General features: G+C 39.5%; 1 protein-coding gene and 1 long non-coding RNA gene across 2 annotated transcripts in view; one reads left to right on the top strand and one right to left on the bottom strand.

Moving 5' to 3' along the window:
• Nucleotides 1–16,880, top strand: part of LOC132911969 (uncharacterized) — a 186,422-nt gene that overhangs the window by 83,842 nt on the left and 85,700 nt on the right. The window lies entirely within an intron of this gene.
• Nucleotides 1–16,880, bottom strand: part of LOC132911954 (uncharacterized) — a 130,007-nt gene that overhangs the window by 29,402 nt on the left and 83,725 nt on the right. Inside the window, exons 2-4 of the mRNA XM_060969015.1 lie at nucleotides 10,847–11,052; nucleotides 4,912–5,047; nucleotides 3,891–4,024 (exon numbers count right to left, since the gene is read on the bottom strand). Coding sequence (XP_060824998.1) covers nucleotides 3,891–4,024; nucleotides 4,912–5,047; nucleotides 10,847–11,052 — 476 coding nt within the window. The remainder of the gene's footprint in view (nucleotides 1–3,890; nucleotides 4,025–4,911; nucleotides 5,048–10,846; nucleotides 11,053–16,880) is intronic.

Below are 16,880 nucleotides of genomic sequence, written 5' to 3'. Positions count from 1 at the left end.
CGCAGAACGTTAAGAGTTAAGCACTAAGCGAGCAGAATCCCAACAACAGGAAACATTCGCGCTGTCCGAAGAACAGTAGTCTGATTAACGACTAAAGTCGAGCAAATAACTTCGGCATCCTTTTCCTCGCGACATCGCGGTCCATTTAAGCCTCGGGCAGAGCCCTGAGGGATTCTCGAGAGCTTCGATCGCCAACTTTTCTTAGAACTCGAACGCTGTTAAACACGTTCCTCTCTGCTTTATCCTTGTTTTCCTCCGACAAATGTACATCCTTCCTCGCCAATAACATTTTTACGTTTCCGTAAGTGTTCTCAAAGAGATTTCTCCAACATTTGTTCCGGAGGATTCGCTGAAACTTGTTTGATACTGTTTTTACTTTATTTAATAGGATCGAAGAAACATATTCAAACGCTTTTTACGCACTGTTTCGTTAAAAATTGGTAGGTTCGGTGGAAAAGTGTGACGAATATATTCTTTTATTTCAAAAATTGAAAGATATATCCGAGCTTTTATGGAACATACGCGTAATAAATCAAATATTTCGATTTTTATTCTTGAAATATTTACATAAACATCTTCAAGCTTTTATGGCAACGCGTAGTAAAATATTTTAATGTTTCGAGGCATTTCTATTTGCTATTTTTTTTTTCTGCTTTCCTAAAATCGAAAACAATTCGCACGCGATTGCATTTTGAACGTCCTCTTCTTTAAAATCACCGCTTGAAAATCAAAGAAATTGGTTGGTTCCTTTATATTCTGCGAGGCATACGCGCCATTTGTTCCGATCGATCGCGTTACGTCGGCACGGTTCTATTCAATTTCCGTCCATCTTCGACGCCTTCGATCCAGTTTTGTTTTTCAATCAACACTGGGGCCGACTGTAACTACCTGGTCATTTCACATTTCAGCGCCGAGCTTTCGTGCGGTAGCACTGGTGTACAGCATAGCGACGGGAATTAAATTTATCGAGATCCATCGAGATACATATCCGGGCAATCGGCGTGAGGGTGGAGCGACGAACAGGGGAGGGTGGATAACCGGTGGCTCGCGATGCCTCGTATGCAAATAAATCGTTATTCCGCGGTATTTGTTAAATCAACCAAATTATTCCGTTAAATCGCAGGCACCATCGTGGCTCGACGCGTTTAATCGATCACGATGACCCCCGATGAGTTATATGTTTTCGATCGGGAACACGCGATGTTACGGCCACTTCCGCCCGTTGTCTTCTTTCTCTCGTCCCATTTTCTACAGTTTTTTCGGACGAATCGTGGTGCAAAAGCTAATAGATATTTTCTGTCGTTTAATGTTACTTTTGTTTCTTTATTTCTTTGTCGTTCTTTGGCGCAGTCGTTCTTTGAAATTTAGTTTTAGTCTGATATTTCCGATGGCGACAGCGAAAATACTGGCACTGTATCCTTGTTTCTCGTATTTTTTCAAATTTTCTGTCACCCTTTATCTGTATTTTTCTCTCTATAGCGATGGTTATTTCACCTCACGATGTACGCGTGACGCTATTTTACTTTAATTTCATTTGTTTCCAACCAGAACGATCTAATTCGATCCAATCCGTTACAAACAACTAAACTTGTAGTCGAAGCAATTTGATTCTATCTAATCCGTTATAGACGTGTAAAAAGTCGTCCACGCCTATTTTACATTTATAGTGGCTGTTTCGTAATAAATAAGAGCAATCTGAGATTTCGTCGAGACAAATTATTTCTCGTTTAAAAGATAGGCCACTTTCGCCCCGTTTGATCACCTCTCGAACCGATATCTCCACCAAATTGGATTTCAGGTATCAAATTCCGGCTTCGAATCTTCTCCCACGACGTTCTTTAAGATTTGTGCTGGGAAAATTCTTAGAAAGACAAATGACGTCGATTAAAGTCCAGGACGGGGTTATTCGAGGAGCATATAAGAGTGTAACAGGGAAAACGGCATTCATTAGTTTGTCGTCAGACCTTCCATTGGTTATCGCGTCGATGTGCCTTCATCTGATTTATGCTCGTCTTCTTGACTCTCTAAGTGAATACTTTGCCACGTTGAAACTCGTTTAACTTGTTGTGTCTTCGAAATGAAATCATCTAACTCTTTGGTCCATTCGATCCCAAAATTTATCGTTTTCGGTCGATCGACGAGTTCGATTTATCGTAAATTACCCATTTATAAAGGGTACATTTTCCTTCTATTATTACAATCATTCGCAAAGTGAACGATTAATCTTAAGTAAATTTACGCTTCAGACCCTTTACTCTCAAGTGCTCGAAACACCGTCGGTTGCAGGAGAAACTCCATCGTTGTAGAATGGTCCATCAATTTTGAAGTATCACTACCCTTCCCTCGAGTCCTCGAATCATTCTACGATTCCTCTATCATCGAGCATTCGACACAATACACGACCGCCGTATTCCAAGAACCTGTCATCCTCATCCACGCGAATTCTCGACGCTATCTCATCGCTTCTTCGCCTCTCTACGCTGGAGTCTTTCGAAAAATCGGGCGAGGCATATTTCATCGTGTCCTCCTTAACATTGGATTTCTCTGCGACGAGATTCACCGCAGAATCAAGGATTCTACGAGCGTTTCTCGAGAGTCTCTCGCGAAATTGATCTATTTTCAAGGAACATCCAAAGGAAAAGATCGATCGTACGATGGAACGGACAGGATCGATCGTTATCGTTCTGTTTTTCGACGAAATAATTGCCGTTTGCTGGATACGAGCCGTTGAACCGTGGCTCGATCATTTATGTTTGCTCTTGTTTACACGCGCCGCGTACACGGCCAAATAATTCGTTCGCGTGCGGGGAAATTAATTACGAATTATAAGCGGAACATCAAATTGCTCTAATTAATTAATCCGTCACAATGGGCCCGAATACGTGTTTGCTTGTGTCGGCCGCTCTTCGCCGGCCTAATATCCGGCAACATTAATAATTCACTCGAAATAATCGCGCCCCGCTATTATTGTACCCCCTTGACATATCACGGGTCACCGCAAAAACCAATGGCTATTTTTGTCTCGCCCCACCCACGGCCATCGTTTTTGTTCTGGTTACCTTGGCGAGGTACGTTTTTGATTAATTCCTGGCCTGGAGAAAATTTGTGTGCACGCGTGTTTTTAGTACGAAATAGGTACGAGGTAATAACGAAGCGCCGCCAAATGGATTGGCATTTTCTTTCTTTTCTGTTTTTTTTTTTTTTTTTTTTTTCGGAATAGAATACGTGGAATAGAATTGCGAATAGTACGTTTAGAATATTCAGGGTATTGTGGAATATTTCTGTATTTAAATACGCGATGCGCTAGTTAATAACGAGACACGATCAAATGAATTAGCTGCCATTTATTTGACATATCCTCGTGCCTAAAATGTTTAAGATGATTTCTGGAATATTTTCTCCTTTGGAATACGCGAGATAGTTGCACGATACTCTTATATTTATTACCAGGATATATACACGATACTCGTGAGATATTTTTCGATCGGAAAATCTATCGACTAATACAATTCATATATTTCTCTCGGAAGAAACGTCTTCCGAATACAAAATCTTCTCCACTCCGCACCCTCAATCTCCTCAAGCACTTCCTTAAATTCATTCACTTTCCTTCACATCCCTCGAATCACCCTTCCTCGCCTTTCCCTCTGAAATTATTCCTACAGCGAGAAACACCTCGTGTCAACGAGCTCACCTGAACGGCGAACGGGGTGAAAAGGTAAATGGAACGTAACGGAACGAGGGGTTAGAGGTTGGCGAGATGGAAGTCGAAGCGAGGGTGTTCCTTGTGGAACTTTAATCATCCAGTAAGGTCACGTAGCTACGGCTCGAGGACATACATATATAGCGGCTTGGAATAAGGCGTGAGAGAACTCCGACGATATACTTACGAGATCCTTGTTCAGCTTCCACGTAATGGCGGAGGCGGGCCTCGAGTTGCCTGTGGTGCAGTTCGCCCGCAGCAGCTCACCCACTGCGATCCTTTCTTTCTCGATACCGATCGTCGGGTCCGTTTTCGGCGCGTCTAAGGCATAATAATTACGTTGTTTAGCACACGCGACTGCTAACTCGACGCCTGGCGTAAAGCCAGCTACACGTCGAGGCGTCGATGCGAAGAGTGAGCTAGAAGGGCTTGCGAGTGTTTCCGAAGATCCTTCTTGGTTGTAAATATATATATATATATATATATTATTTTTGTAATTATAATAATATTATAATAATATTTAATTTTGTAAATATAATATATATATTATTTTTGGAGTTGGATAGAGTATTTATTGCTGTTATATATACATACATATTTCATTATATCCCATTTTTAAAAAATCAAGCAAAATTTGATGCTCTTAATTAATTTGTAATGTTCAGTTTCTTGTCTCGATAGACTTGATCAACTTGCAATAGAGATTTACGTATTCGTGATACATTTAATCAATCTGACTTATCAAATCTCGACGGAGTTGACTTATGTTTTGTAATCCTCCGACGCACGGTCGATAGATACCAACAACGATTCGTACAAATTACAGAATCTAACAATAATCCAGTTTAAAGCTATTCCATTAGTCATAACTACTTCACGTTTCTCAATTTCGAACCGTTCAATCCTTCGATACAATGGAATCGGTTTTTCAGCCCGTGGATAATTAAAGCGGCATCAACGTTCGAATTTCTATTCTGGAAAAGGGACGAGGAGAAAGAGAGTTCTTCCGGTAGTAGTTGAGGGCCGACTCGCGTTCCTGTTGGAAGTCTTCCGCGATCCGTCGAATCCAACATGAAAATGGGTGTCACGTAGGGGCGCACGTGCGCCGCATTACGGGATGGCGCTCGCGCGATTCAGCAACCAGAAGGATTTGTCTACTCGGTGAAACTTTTTAATTCTGAACCAAGTCCAGGCCGACCACTACTCACCTACTACTTCCATTCTGGCCCTGTTGATCAACGTGTGGTACGAAGGGCTTCCGGCAGACACCTCGCACTTGTACAACCCCGTCAGGTTCCTCGACACGTTGACTAACGTAACGTCGTTCGAGTTCGATTTGGAAACCTGTAAAACAAATCCATATCGAACATCGTTGATAACGAATATTAGAATAAGTGCTATTATCATAGATAAACGATTAGGATCGTTTTTAAAGACTGTTCTTGGAGCTAGACAATTGCCTATCAGCCAGAGAATATGAAATTGATTTTTCTCGTCTTTTGCCCAGACGGTATCGTTTAAAATTGTTTAACTAAATAGAAACTTGTCGTTTTAACTTTCCTAACAATATCCTTGTAGAAAATCACGTTCAGAAAAATTTCCTAAATTTCTTCTGAAACTCGCCAAGACCGAAAACGTTGATCGAAGTTTTATTTCGACTCGCGGTTTCCGTCTACCGTGCGTTAAACTCGCGGGACCGGAAACCATCGATGCTTTGGTGAACGATGCTTCCATCTGGAAGGAAGAGGTCGAGGAGACGAGCTGCATCGCTTGAAACCGCCACGAGGATACTTTTACAGGCGATCGAAATCTGATAGCGTCGAAGGAACTACCAGCAACTTTCTCTGCACCTCCTTCTTCTCCTTTTCGTTTCGGGCGATATGGTTCCGCCAGGAAGTTGACTCGACTCTCGGTTACAGGATTGATGCCCGACTAAAATGTATTCTTCTATCGGCTCGCCGGAAAATGCTTCACTCGCTTCCACGGATTCGATTAATTTCTTTCGAACGTTCGTATCTCTCGCGAACTATCTTCCATTCTATTTAACTTTTCGAAAATCAGTTTCCTGCATGAAAAATGGAGTGTCGTTGCTTAATGGAGGAGCCTACGATTTTGAAGATCGTCGATACAGCTTGCAGTTCGTTTATAGCCGTTCGTAATCCTTTGGACAGTTGCTACGATGAATTAATATTTCTACGATCGAACAACGAAACGACAGACTGTGTTCCTTTCCATTGACAGGATAAATAGAACTTAATTACAGGAAATAGAATAGAAGAAACGAATTTCATAGATGGAAAAATAACAGTACCAAGACGATATCATGGTGATTACTTTCTGCACTTGTTTACGGAGAAGAAAAAGAATATGCGTAGTACCATCTATTCACCGTAGTTTCCAACAGATTGCTCGCTGACAATTATTCCACGTTACAAAAATAAAACAAGAGACTCCCTTTTAAATTTCAGGGCATCCACCTACGGATTTCCAACGTTGATAACGATCTCTCAGCAACTTCATAAACGAACCTTATCCACTCTGTCTCTTTTGTATAAATTTCGAACGGAAACGCGTATAATTTCCCGAATCTCTTTTCTCCTATCTTCTCCGCTCGCTTCGCTCGTTTTACTTTCCAGCTCGATTCTCTCCCCCCCCTCCCCAGAATTACTTTGTATTCCACGCGACTATCGACCTTCCATCTAACCCTCTCCCCACGTCTAAATCTCGATCGGACTATATTCTACCCCCTCGACCGACCCCTCGTCGTTGCAATCATTTATATGCATCGCGGTGGTTCCCTCTGCCTGCTTTATAAACTACACCGGATACGGAAACAAGCTCTTTTCACCATTTCCTCCGCCTCTGATGGAATCGGTGGACCGACGAAAGGAACGTCCGCAGATCGTAGAAAGACGTTTCATCGATGGATTCCCGTTGTTCTTTCGAAATATCGGAAGATCGATATTTTTGTATTTTCGTCGAAAGACGAGAGTCATTTGATACGAGACGAATAATCTTCGAATATTCGGATTTCCTTTTCGCGCAGTTATTTTAAATATTAGACGAGCCATAGTTATTTTTATTTCATGGTATAGCCCATCGCGATGAACCGATTGCTTTCCACGAAGATTTACGAACGACTGAAGTCTCGTGTCGTCGATACGCCACCTTGTTTTTCGAAACATTCTCTACCTCGTACAGGCTATTCATACGCGTGCTACTTCTATGAATCCTTGTCGCTAGCCGATCTTTTACCATTTGTTTGCTGTATTGAAGGAATAAATCAGGTTTCGTAGGAAGACAGTGTTATCGCGGTGGCTTGTCGTTTCCAGGATGAACAGGCTGTTGGTTCGGATAATCCCGCTGCAGATAATCGATAGTGGTTGGAGATAAAACGATCTAAATAGTAATATTGGTAATACTAATCCATTAGAGACCGATGTTATAAGCTTTCTACGTTTCGCTACATTTTACCGTCACCTTATTAAAATTCTGCTCTTTTTACATTGTATATGAAGAGAATTCCAAGGGTTTCCTTGATATTAGGTTGTCCGGAAAGTTTCTTTCGTTTCATAAGGTGATAATAGATGAACAACAATTTCTGTTTTATATTATTTTATCGAATTAGGTATGATCCATGTAGCTCTATTTCTATTATTATGTTCGTGCATAATTCAATAAACTAATATAAAACAAAAAATATTGTGCGTCTATTATTTCCTTATAAGAGTAAAGAAACTTTTCGGACAACCTAATATTTTGAGAAAGAAACGATCGATAAAAGCTGAATTGGAACGATAATTAGGACGAATACGAAGTCTTTGTATCTTAAAAAATGTCGATACCAGCCGTATCTTCTTGGAACTAATGCACCGTCTCGGCCTTTTTAGCTATCGGCGACTCTACAAAACGACGTTGTCAGCGGAACAGCACCTCGGAAACGAGTGTGGAAATTTTATTAAAGATACCTATCGGCCAGCTCTATACATCGCGCGAATGAAAAATTTGTTTTCCAATGTCTCGCAACCGAGTCGAAGTGGAATCGAATCGATTGCCTTGGTTTCGAAACTCTTCTATCTTGTCGGCATCCATTTGCCATCGTTCGCAAATAGCAGCCAACCTATCGATTCGACTAAAAAGTAGTTTACAGACTCTCTTTGCTTTCCTTGAGAAAAACTTCAGACCTAAATAAATTACCAAGGCTTTTTAACATGGTTTGTTTAATATTTACAATTCATTTTAGTTTCATGTGACTAATTGGTTTCTTCCAGGCTCCAGTTAAATATTGCATAGAACTTTCTTAGATTAGAATTACGTATTAAATACAGCGTTTTACAGGAGATTAGAATCGCGCATTAGATAGAATTTCTTACGGTTAGAATTAGGTGTTGGATAGAATTTTATCTGAAAGCTGTCATTTTCGCATGATCTCGAGGGTAAATAGAGGTGAAACGCGTCGCGTTTGCCTCTTTATTGCCTCGAAAATGGTTCGAACGAATTTCGATTGACGATACTATGTTTGGGCAACGTGGTGCTAGCTGGGTACAGCGTGAAAATGGAATCTAAACGCGCCGCTTTAACGTACTCGTATCCTTTTCGTGTTTACTTTGTATATCGTTTCTACCCATTTTGTGTTTTTTAAATCGCCGTTGCTAATATCAGTTTGTAAAGTATAAAACGTTGAGCGACGACGTACAACGTACGACTAGGAGAAATGGAAACGAGAACAAAATACAGTGGAGAGAAAACACGGGAGAAACGGAGATACTCGAAACGATATACGATGAAATATTCAGAAAATTATTCGATAAAAATTGTCCATCCTGTATTCGTGCGTTTTTAATATAAAAATTGGTATTAGAACGCGAATCGAATATTTAGCATCGCAACTTTCACAGGTGTAAGAACGCTGATTAAACTCTCTACTGTTTTTCGATCCAACGAAAAGCGGCGGGTTCGCAAAGTTTTAAAAGGACTGGCAATTCTTTGCGCGATAAAATGAACAAGCCTGACTAGTTTACTCTGGCGAGGATGGTGACATCAGGTGGATTCGATAAAAGTGGCGCGCGTCACATCGACGTGAAACTTTTTGCCAACCCCTGGGGGAGCGCGTAAGTGCGAAACCGAACCGTAGACCGGACGAAAGAAATCGATAGGGCTGATTTATAGCGCGAGCTACGACCGCGACACGACCCTTTGGAATCCCCATTCAAGTGGATTTCATCCCAGGTCGGCCGACTTCCTTGTTTTACTCGTCTCTCCAACTTCACGCCCCAACGTCCTTTATCTCATCACAGTGATTTTCTTTCCACTCGCGCCTCCATTTAAATATTTCTCACGAATCGAGAGATTGCTAGAGAAAGGTCAGTTCTGATTGATTTCGATTCTGTGGTTGATCGAAATAGCGAAACTGTAAGCAAGCTTCCATCGCGAAATAGTTGAGAATACGAGCTTAAACTTTGCCAGGCGAATGATCGAATTTCAAGTTTGAAACTGAATTTGATTTCTAATATTTCTTTCCCTTAAATGAATTTAAACAGCCCATCTTGAGATATAATTATGTTTCAAATATAATTCTTCGAATATTTTTTGAGAAAAAAAAAAAGAAAAAATAGACAAGTTGCGAGCACTCTCGACAACACACTCTTGACAAGCACAACCCTTATCCCATTCGAAACCTCTAAAAACTCGCATATCCCTCGAACACTTGCTCGTTACACGGCAACTCTCGGGAGGGTTGCAAAATTTCCGCAGAAAACGCAGTTAGAAAGTTTGAAAAGCGCGACGATATCGCGGGAAGCAGGCGGTACAGTCGATGAGGGGAAAAACAGGATGCTTCGCTCGAAGGCGGAAAAATCGGGCCGCTATTCGGTCTTATCTTCACTTGCTTTCGAAATACAGCCGGCAGACTGATAAATGGACGTCGCTAGTACGTGCTTGTATCGGCTTGCAAAAGAAGTTCGCAGCTTTTGCCGCTGTTTCCTCTTCGAACACGTCAACCTGCAGCGAAAATGCATCAACTGAACGAAACGATCATCGTGAAATTTTTTCTTCCAAAGGAAAAAATGGAATATTTTTCTGTCATATACTGCTGTTCATATAAATGCGAAGCAACAAGAAACGTTGGTGATTCTCCTAAAATTCTGATACATTTGGCGCGAATTCTTGGCGAGAAATCTGCTGCAATCTTGAAATTACCAGATTCGTTTGCCGAAGAAACTATCCTTCTCACTTTTTCTTTTCTCCCTTAGAGATTAGCCAAATGTTTTACAATGAATTAGATACTTGGATATCTAAAAGATCAACGTTGAATCATCGATAGGATACTGTTTCCTCGGACGGGTCTGTAGGTAAAGAAACGCGAAATCTAACCAAAGGGATAGCACGAACTTCATGAGGTTTCTCTTCATAAAGTTTTATCGAAGTGCTCGTTAAGAGTTTAATTGCGCGCATTAGTTGACGGATTCAGGCGCAACAAGCCGCGTTTTTGGCTTCCGTCTCCGGAAAAACACTGTTCTCGATGTAATTAACAACGTTTCGCACCCACGAAGAAATTATGTCCACCCTCTCGCAGAAACACAACGCCCATAGATCCGCGCTAGCGTTCATCTTTGGCTCTCTGTTTCATACAAGTCGAAACATTTAAGTAGCCTACCGAGACATCTGTTAGTTGGAATAATTTCATTCTTATTGCCGAAGAGATTCTGGATTTGTGGATTATTTACATATTACTACATGGACCAAATTTTTCTAAATAAAACGTCGATTTCATCAGACACACCTGCGCTGTAGCAATCGAAGAAACAAAAAATACCAAGCCTGTCGTTTTTGCATAACGTACATATGTTTCTTCTCGGATGAATTTCGTTTTAACCCTTCAACTGCTACGATACGATGTTTCCAAACGTTAAAACACTTGTAAATCTGGGCTTCGTGTATCGATATTTGTATTTACGTCATTTGTGGAAAAACAAAAAAAAGAACCTGTATACTTGGATACATTTTTTCAGCTGAGCCCCTCGTACGTTACAAATAGATTACGAATGTTTATGCGTTCGTGGAAAGTTCAAAAGCAAAATGCATAGAACGTAATAATCTAATCTAAAAGTTAGTTAAATTGGAAGACGAGAAGAGAATACTCACATTCACGTGCATTCCATCGATGTTAAAGGTTTTGCACGGAGGATCTCCTTCTGGCAGGTACCGATAGAACTCCGTATCCTCGAAATACCATTGCAAGGAGTACAATGTCAATCCTTCTAGATCGTAATGACAGGATAGCGTCACTGTGTCGCCCGATCGTACCACCGCTGGCACGTTGATTGTCAGATCTTTCAGTCCTGTTGCACCTATAATCAAATAATGTACGCAATTTTGTAAAAAAATGCGATTGCATCTAGTAACAGTGATTTCTATAAAGTTTAGGCAGAACATTGGTAACAGAAACAGTAGCTGTGAAATACAATCCTATTTTGTTCGAATCGCTGAACGTGTATACGTGGATAGATATATGCGTTTTTTTTTTTTTTTTTTTTTTTAATACCATAGATCATTTTGAGGATCGGCCATTTTTATCGAAAAAGAAAAAAATTTCATTTCGATCAGGAGAGGAAAAAATGCAAAAAAATACTCGACTAACACGTATATATCGTAACGTATACTTACAAATTTGTATATCGCGTAACGGGTATCGGTTTCGTAGATTAATACTGGCCGCAGGGTTGTGTTACCAGTTAGAATGGCAAAACGGATAACCTTCGTATATGGCGTATTTTTCCATCCACTGTGACGCGTTCGTTTTGTCGTTTTAATTGGCGATACGAGGTGAAATGCTTGAGAGTTCTGGATAAAAACCGTCGAATGACAAAAACCCGTCGTTCTACGGACGTTTTTGTAATTAGCTGCCCGGAGTGTAACTATAGTACGGTATAAAGCGCCACTTTATGACGTGTGTTTTATCGTAAAATATTGTAACTATTCACGACTATGTTATATTCGTATTGAACAAAGAACTTGTAATTTCGAGAAACGATTGCACGTTGCCAGAATTTATTACATAAACGTCAAAATTTGACACTTTAATTTACAACTTTTATAATGTCAAAGGGTTACGAGCAAAAGGCATTGTAAACTGGTGTATTGTTCTCCGCGAGCCTCGGTGCTTTCATCCAGCCAGTTATTTATCGTTCTAATTAGTTATTCCAGCCAGTAAGAATGTAGAACGTACGACAATTAAGTCCCGTTTCTAGCGCTAATCTAATCGCGCAAGCAAAGTCCATTTAGTCTGCCAAGTATCTCTTTAAACGGATAAGCAACCCTCCGGCATTACGCGTAGCTTGGAAAACGTCTAATCTTAACACTCCACGGTTTCTACTCTCAGCTCTATCCATCCGTCGCACTCTATTCCGATTTAACATGGTTCCCTTTATACCTTGTCCTTTGTTTTACATTCACAAAAAATTATCTAATGGAAAAAATTAATATTTATAATTTAACGCCTCCAAAGGAAATATAATATCCTTTCGTTTCGTCGTTTAGTCCTATTGATATTTGAACGAAACTCACATTCTTTGTTCTTTATTATCATTTAATTTATACTTTACAATTTGTCCAGCTGGACGTTTGGTACATTTTTCTAACTTAATTGTTAAATAACGTGCGGATGGCTACTCCCAGCGGGATACCATCTTCGAGTTTGACTATTTTATTTCTTCAGTGAGCTCGGTGGGGTGTTTTCTTTTTAGTCTTCTTTCTATGAGAGTTTTGCTCGCTTCAACAACCAGCTGGTTTGGATGTGTTGCCGTTCTTTCCTGCCGATTTCTTCTTTGACTTTTGCTTTCTCTTTGAGTATTTTTAAGTCTTTGCGTAACCTACATTTGACACTGAATTTCACGTTTTTGGAGGACTGCTTCGTTCAATGATAATTTCTTTCATTTTCTCATCATCCGGATGAGACTTTATTTTTAGGACTTGGAATTGGCTATAAATGGCGGCTCGTGCGATGTATCGTCAGTTCCAAGTATCATAGGTCGGACAGAAATTATTCTCCAATCTCAGTAGCTTTTCCTTATCGTACAATCTGAGTAACGTTTACTTCCAAAGAGAAACTATCACGAAAAAAGATTATTTTCCAATCGCAAACGCGTTCCACCGAACAACTATAAATTCCATTCCATCGATACTCCAGAAGCACGCGACGAACTCAATCCGAAGGTAAAAATATTCCTAAATATACCGTTTCTGTTCGCTGTTCCTCGACGAAACATGTTAAAGCTGGCATGCGTTTCCTGAAAACCCATATCTCTGAATTTCCATGCACTCTCGTATGGTTTTATCGAGAGACTGTGTTCTTGTTTGCCATGCCATTTGTCTGCTACGGCATTATTCGGTTTCCGATTCAAGGGAATGTCGAATGGTGTAGACGTATCGTATCCTCCTCTTCGTTTGTTTCCTTTCTAATTTCATCATTCTCCTTCGGTGCAGAGAGGCGTACCATGAAAGAAGGTTCGAAAAAAAAAAAAAAAGAAAAAATATACGCTGCTTTGTTCTCTATGTAGATGAACCGAGAGGGAAGAAATTGATTTTTTCCTAGTATGAATCCAGACTAGTCGCAGATGTTCCATTTCGTGCAGTCTGTTTTCCTTTGTATCGAATTGGTGAAATAGAATCTGACCGTGGAATACGAATCTACGGTGAGTTTTCAGCTCAGAAAGCTTTCTCCCTGGTCACGCTTCAAAAGCGAAACTATCATTATCAAACTATCACTGCAGACGCGTCCACTCTCGACGTTTTAATTATCGTTTCGTTCGTGTGCTTGTACATAAAATTGCCTTCTTCGTGGACGAGAATAGAAGTTTCAGATTGAATCGTGCACTGAGCTCGCTAGGTAAGTAGCGTAGATTGTATGTACATTTAAAGTGGTTGGAAATAAGGACAAAGATTTGTAAAGAAAGATGGAATGGCAGAGAATAAAATATATTGTGAAATTTGTTTTATGCATTTTTCTGCATCCGCGTATATAAAAAAATTCACCTGCTTCTTTAAAGTAGTTGTAGGCTTTGAAATAATTGACTAGAAAGCAATTTCGATTTTTTCTTTTTTTTTTTTTGTATGTTCCCAAAAGCTTGTCGAATATTTTCTCAACGAAGGATATGAAGCGAAATTTCAATCGCAAAAACGGAAGGTTTTTCTATTATTTCAAACAGCGAATCTTCTCGGCACGAATAAATAAATAGGAAGCTCTATCCGGAGTGGAAATAAAAATTGATCGTTTTCGAGAGTATTTTTCGAGGCAGAAATCGGTAGGTGGTAGTTGAAAATCTCCGGGAATCGACCCGCCCGAGGAAAAAGAGAGCAGTCGCCTTTAAATTTCGCAGAGTGGCGGAGCTTTCGCGAGCAGCTTTTAATTCCCGGATAATTCGACGTTCACGTGGTCGTCGAAAAATCGTCGGCCCCGATATTCCCATCGGCTTTCTGGCCATTGTGCCGGGTTAAAAAGACCCTTCGTCGCCCGTTAAATATCGATTTTAAAGGGAAACGAGCGCGACACCCCCGTGAGAGACCTCGTGTGTGTTTTTACGCCCGCTGTTTCTATGGATTCAGTTAAACGCACACAGATGGATAACCTAGTCCTTCGTTTCGATACAGACTTATTCAGCTATGAACGTTCCCACGGGGACCCCGTTTCTACATTTCTCCATCCAGCCAGTGGGATATGAGCCGAACGATATTGCCAATTCTACGTGCCACGACGGAACAATAACTCCACTCTGAAGAATTATCATCTCCCTCGTGTCTCCTTAATCCTTTCTTCTGTAGCGTAACGTGAAGGATCTTGGAATATTTGCGCATATTCTTCCGTCTTTTTACCTTGTCAGGGTAACTGATATCGTATTGTTTGTTAGTATAGAGTTGGTATGTAGTATACGGAAGAAAAATTCCGGAGAGTCGAAGAAACTCAGAAACGCGTTTTCGCAATTTTTCCACGTCGACTAGACAGCGCAACCTTTCCTCCTCCTGGTATATGTTTTAAATTCAGACGACAACTTTCGCAGTTCCCCGTCAAGAGTTTGACCGACGCTCGTGTCTGTGTCGAGGCTAATTAGCGCGAATGTGTCTCAGTTGCGATAAGAAAAATGTTGGTTGCTTTTTAACCATGTAACACGACATTCGAAACACGTCTCGCGTGCTCGATTTGTATCCATCTGCGATCCAAATTGACATTATCTAAGAAACTATGATGGATCACATGTTGACAACCGTACTAACAATCGAAGTATTCCAAGCATTCGATCGATTCACATTCACGTATAGCGTGCAAATTAGTCCGCCAGTTTCAGTATGCTAACTGGAATTTGGTTAGCTTGTGGTGAAAATCGAACGCGTTTGCTTTTCACGTATTTGCACGAGATAATTAGTGATTGGAGGCAGAGGATGGACACATTCCTGATGCATTGACGAGAAATTGGAAAATGTTATTCATTGCTTTTTGAATGATTAAGATAATGTACTATTATTAATTACTAAAGTTAAAATCGCATGCTGTGTTCAGTTGTTTAACTTGACAGTAATAAATAATACCTTGATTTTAAAAAATCAATTATTTCGTTAGTTGCTACGATGCATATGATACGTTGATTCAACGATGTAGTATGGTATAGTATAGTGATATATGTTTTTTACACGAAAGGTATCTACACGACTCGTTTGCTAAAATGGTTATTTTAAAGTAAAAGCCAAAATCAATCATTTGACACGTTGTCTATTATGACGGATACCTACGCTGTATCGATTCGATTATTTAAATAATTTCTCTTCCACAATTTTAATTTTTGCTTGTCTCTCTTGCCAACTAACTTTCTAAAAATACGTATCAATTTATTTGCCCCAAGACAGCGTTAAAACAAATCCCAGAGCGCAAACAGCTCGAATTTGCTTTGTTATGGACGAGATATCGATATTATTCGAAACGGAACAGCAAAAATACAGTCAGCAAAAACTTACGAGGCGTTTTTTATCAGCTCTAATTGGCAGCTGGGGAAAAGAAAACCGTATGATTACACTCGGTGAAAATTTTGATTTTTGATCGATTAACACGCAATCACAGAATTCTCATAAAAAAGTTTCGTCTTTTCCGTTCTATTATTGAATATTTTTCGCTCTTTCCCTCTCTCGTGAATAACCACCGATATGCATCTGTATTCCGCAAAGAGAATTCGTTAATCACTTAAATTGATAAACATCACTGGTATAGTCGACGAAGCGTGGCTTCCAAACTTTTTATTTATTATTCTATTCAACCGAAAAGCGGGATATTAAATCAAACATACCTATTATACTTGCAGAAGAACGATTGCAAAAATAATGTTTCTACATAACTTGTGATTTTTTACGATATTGATCGAACAGCTGAAAAAATAAATTAGTAGTAAACAATAATACCGGATTGACGGGTATAAAATGATTTTTCGGGTAAATCTTATTTTTTATGATGACTAACTAGTTTCATTGTTCCATATTTATGAGAATTTAAAACTTTATACAATAATTTCGAAATTCTTCGAATATAATTAATATAATCTGTTTCAAAATAATTTATGCATTGAAAAATTGTCTATGCGCAATAAATGTCTTTAACAATTCAATATAAATGTATAGTTTATAATTCCAATTAACTTTTATGACACTTTTCCCATATTTCAACTGGTTAGAGAGCCAAGTGAACATTCTAATTATCCATGATAGCCAATAATGAGATTTTGATATTTTTATTGTAAATTTTCTGAATATTAAATACACGCAACCTATAATAAAATTTAATTAAATTTAATGGACAGCATTGCAGGTTTATTAAATTCAAAGTTCGTAGAAACATTATTTTCTAGCCATAAAAAGTACAAAAATTTAATCAATGTACTCAATTTAAATCTCAAACAGGAAAGAAAGAAAATTAGTATGAGAAACAGCATTAAAAAAATTTTGGCGCATCTGGTAGTAAATCGTAAGTAATGTCAATTTGCACAATCGCAATAATCGTTAATAGTATCGGTCCAGAGGATAATTATAACGATCTCTGATCGCATAACGGATTCCGTGCACGTGAAAAAGTAATCGCGACTCGTGGAAGCTGGGATTGCTTCAATTTCATGTTGCCTACTAAGTGAAATACAGGATAGAC

This window comes from Bombus pascuorum, chromosome 11 (genome assembly GCF_905332965.1).
Source record: "Bombus pascuorum chromosome 11, iyBomPasc1.1, whole genome shotgun sequence".
Lineage (NCBI taxonomy): Eukaryota > Metazoa > Arthropoda > Insecta > Hymenoptera > Apidae > Bombus > Bombus pascuorum.
This window is presented reverse-complemented; position numbering and strand designations above follow the sequence as displayed.